At 37.7% G+C, this 4,122-nt stretch overlaps 1 protein-coding gene across 1 annotated transcript; it reads right to left on the bottom strand.

Annotated features, from left to right (window-relative positions):
• Positions 1-506: 506 nt before the first annotated feature.
• Positions 507-2,662, bottom strand: LOC127809747 (vinorine synthase-like). The gene is made up of 3 exons (XM_052348778.1): positions 2,353-2,662; positions 1,508-2,213; positions 507-1,082 (listed from the first exon to the last, which is right to left on the bottom strand). The coding sequence occupies exons 1-3, from the start codon at positions 2,571-2,573 to the stop codon at positions 744-746; spliced, it is 1,266 nt and encodes a 421-aa protein (XP_052204738.1). The 5' UTR covers positions 2,574-2,662; the 3' UTR covers positions 507-743.
• Positions 2,663-4,122: the final 1,460 nt, after the last annotated feature.

The raw sequence follows: 4,122 nt of genomic DNA, 5'->3' as shown, positions 1-4,122 counted from the left end.
CATGAAAATTAACAAAATAACCTCTTTAAATATCTGAAATTCCACAGCTAAATGGATAAGGATACTACGGACTAATTAATAAAAAACCGTATTTTATGAAGATATGGCCAATAATATTGACTTTTAGTGCTAGCTTGAAAAGTAGCTAGCTAGATCATCGTGTTATTAAATTAGCTTTTGATGTGATATTGATGGCTCGGTTCGGCGTGCTTGTGAGCTTGCAGTGCTTTTGGCTATATTACATTACATTGTTTAAGTATGTATTTACATTACATTGTTTGAGTTCTGATTACAAAAGAGGCCATATGAACCGCGCGTTATCACCGAAACGACCTCGTATCAAAGGGTGCAAAAATTAAAAAAAAAATTATTAAATTTCTCTAGATCTTATCTGTACGGGTCCACCCATACACTTAAATATTTTTTTTTCTATTTTTTCTACTGGAGATAAAAAAAATAAAAAAAAAGAAGTTACAAATTAATATAGTCCAAAGTAATAAAAAAGATAAGGAAACATATATAAAAACCTTAAATTATTTGAGTCTTCGAAAATAAGGGAAATTAATCACATGCATGAAACAGGAAGAAAAAAAAACCTGACAAATTAATAATTTTATAGGCATACACGTACGCACGCAAATTACTAGTATTCAGTATTCACACTTTTTCCTTCTTATTTTGGCCAACATCCAAAGCAAGATACTAATATTGTGAGAGCTTAGGCATCATGGAATATTGATCACTCAGTCTGCGAATGCGAGCAGCTCCTCGTCAACTTCAAACCTGGCCATGTCTTGGGCCTTCAAGTTAACCCAGGCTTCAATGCCATGTCCGGAAGCAGTGTCCAAGAACGCCACCAAGTTCTTGAATGGCATGCTCGCCGAGGCCACCCAGGCGGGCTTTCCCCACCCGAAGTCAGCCTCGTGCAAAGGAAACCTGCACAAACTCGTGAAACTGAAGGGAATAAGCTCCCCTTTCGCAATCATTTCACCCCGTTCTTTCAGGAGGCTTGTGTGCTCTTGCGCGCCTCGTTGCAGCTTCGCTACGAACTCTCTGTCAACTTTCTTTATCACCTCTCTCACCTGCTTAATTAAGAAAGTCCCAGAGAATTAAAGCGACACTTCCAATCATATTCCGAATTATATCAGTTTCTTTTTTTTCTATTTCACCCTCTTATTCGGTCTATGGATCTGAGGGGATTAGTAGGTCTGCCACGCCACTACCATTATGAGAGTTCGTTATCACATTCCCCCTTTATGTTTTGACATGTGCAGTGATTTTGAATACAAAATTCTTGTATAGACTTAACCCATCCAGTGACAATAGGTTAAGCCAGTTATTATTCAAAACAGAGGTACATGACTCACCATTTCCACCCCATAAAATTATAATTAATGTAATGCAAAAATTATCATGCTTGTAAGGTAAACACGTAACAGTTTATCATTGAATTCTGGTATCACGTTGGCATTGAGTACTTAAAAAGAAAGGAAATAATATATCTGACCTTGTTCACAACTCCATAGCTCGGCTCTTCACTGTCCATGGAAGGTACAGCTATGGCGATTCTGCTGATGTTCCCGAAATGATGGTCCGAAAGTGGAGGCTCGAATTTTGGCCGGAGGTTCACTGTGTGAAGAACAGTGTAGATTTTGCTGGGGTCTGGTTTTTCTCCTTGAGTTGAGGCCATGAATCGGCTCCATATAAAAGCAGACAGAGCTTCAATCCGAGTAGGAGTTAGGGTTTTGGTGTACCTTTCTCTCAGGGAACCGATCTTCGAGGCGGAGAAGACGAACCTCTTGGTCACTATATCGTCTTTCATGATGCCGGTGCTCGGCTTGAAGTCCAAGCAATCTGCTGGCGGGAAGAGAGCCGCCGATTCGAACTTTGGTGATGGAATTTCTTCCTCTCCTCTAGCTATGGCGGCCCAGATGTTGAGGAAGGAGAAGAAAGCCAAAGCGTCTGCAACTTTGTGGGACATCTCGACGCCGACGGCCAAGCCGCCGCAGCGGAAGAAATTGGCCTGGACCGTCATCGGCAGGTCGCCCGGTTCATCGATTTTTCCGGCGAGTAGCTGGTTGAGTTCGCAGGGGATTGGGTTGCCGGTGATCTCAGAGAGGTTGACGTCGATCATGGCTTCCACGAAGGGGACGCCCTCATCGTTACAGTCGATGTAGCGGTTTTCGAGCATCCTCCCAGCCAGAGGGTAGAACCTGCGCGAACAGATAAACCAAGCATGAGTTCCAAATATTAGTTACTTTAGTTAATTGGGAAGTTAATAATCAATAATATAGTATGATATAGCTTTTTCTTGGTATTAATTTTAAGGTTCCGATCATATATATATCCGACCTGGTTAAGGCCTCGGAGAGGTGGGTTTTCAGGTGGCGGGACTTGGAAGCGATCGAATTGTTGTTGCCACTGCTGTTGCTAGGATTTGGGAAGAACATAATGAAAGGCATGAAAATAGGAGGAGAAATCTGGTCGAGGAAGGAGAGTTGGTAATGGCGGAGATGGTGGGGGGTTGAAGACGATGGCCGGATGCTTTCTTTGGAAATGACTTCAACCTTCATGGTTGGTTTGGGAGAAATATCAAATTCACTCCAACTATAGTTTTTGCACTCTTCACAAAGTGTTGGTGCATGTCCTTAATTTGCTACAATATATAGGCTTTAAATACATCTCAAATTCATCATTATATATATATATATATATATTAGTGGTAGTTCTATTTATATTTATGACTTAATTATTTAATTTGATCTATTTTCCCTGATTAATTAATATGTGCTTATCTGTATACCTAGTTTATTTACATGTTTCTATAGCATTGCTCTACTACATATATAAGAGACCACACATCTGAAGAGCAAAAAGGAGTAATTTGAGAAATTTAATGAAAGGGAGAGACCCCCAAGTACAAACAACTACAAAAGGTGTCACCATCAAATCTCACGGGGGTTGGAAATTGATAGGGCAATATTTAAAAGAAAATTACTAAGTTATTTTCGAATATCAATCAATATGTGTGGTCATGTCTACTTGTGTATAGAAACTTTGAAGAATAATAACCAACAGCTGATTCCATTTGAACCTAACATTTATTTCTATCCAGGCCAAAAAATAACTGAGTTAAAAGAGTATTGGAGATAAACTCCAAATATTAGCTCATATCTGAATCATCTCATCTTAGAAAATTTGGGATTAACACTATTTTCATCTGACCCAAACTCTTTGCCAACCTGAAATAACCGAGCACAACAGTATTATATCCTTCAGGAGTGCACTCAAGAGGGGGTAAATTGGGTATTTTCAAAACTTTTACTAATTTTGAGATTCATGTATAAAATCTAATTTTGAATAATTATCTTTTCAAATAAGAACTATTGCCGAAAATAAAGATTAACAATGAAAGGAAATTGAGATTATAGCATTCATATTTCATGAGAAAACATTTATGCTTGAAGATGTAAAAGATAAAGATTATGATGTGAAAATATTCAGCAAGTGAAAATCAAATACAAAGAGAAACAATAAACAAACTCAAGACATAACATTTATAGTGGTTTAGCAAAAATGCCTTCATCCACTACCTTGATTTCTCATCAAAGATTTTAAACACTCCACTAAAATAATAACTTTTCAATGATCAACTACAACCCATACATAACTTTTATAGGTTTAGCTAAAACCTCAGTTTTTATAAGCTAAACTAAAACCTCAACTTTTAAAGCTTAAGTTGGAACTTCCATTTTTATAGGTTCAGTAGTAACCTCAGCTTTTATGGAGAAACAACAACCTTACAAACCTTTTTCATGGGATTTGGTTGAACCCTTACAAATAATTGTTGGAAGGAGAATTTAGATATAAGATCATAGCAAGATAACCCTCAAGGAATAAGAATTACAACTCACAAGGGTATGTACAAGAAGAGTGTAAAGGATAGTGATAGAATAGTTAGCTTCAGAGGAGGGATGAATTAAGTTTTTTCACCTTTTTTCAAAAGTAAACTTGAATAAAGAGAATCAAAGTAAGAGTACTGTAAATGAAATAAAAAGCAGTACACACAATGTAGAGTGGTTCAACCATAACTGCTTAATCCACTACTTTGATCCACGATCA

The sequence above is a fragment of the Diospyros lotus genome, chromosome 9 (genome assembly GCF_014633365.1).
Source record: "Diospyros lotus cultivar Yz01 chromosome 9, ASM1463336v1, whole genome shotgun sequence".
NCBI classification, from domain to species: domain Eukaryota; kingdom Viridiplantae; phylum Streptophyta; class Magnoliopsida; order Ericales; family Ebenaceae; genus Diospyros; species Diospyros lotus.
Note: the sequence above shows the minus strand (reverse complement) of the source record. Positions and strands in the feature narration are given on the sequence as shown.

Excerpts from the sequence above, each read along its gene's own strand:
- LOC127809747 (XM_052348778.1), bottom strand. The coding sequence starts at position 2,573 with ATGAAGGTTGAAGTCATTTCCAAAGAAAGCATCCGGCCATCGTCTTCA. Across the intron at positions 2,214-2,352 it reads CTCTCCGAGGCCTTAACCAG|GTTCTACCCTCTGGCTGGGA; the intron begins GTCGGATATATA and ends CTGTTCGCGCAG. Across the intron at positions 1,083-1,507 it reads GCTATGGAGTTGTGAACAAG|GTGAGAGAGGTGATAAAGAA; the intron begins GTCAGATATATT and ends TTAATTAAGCAG.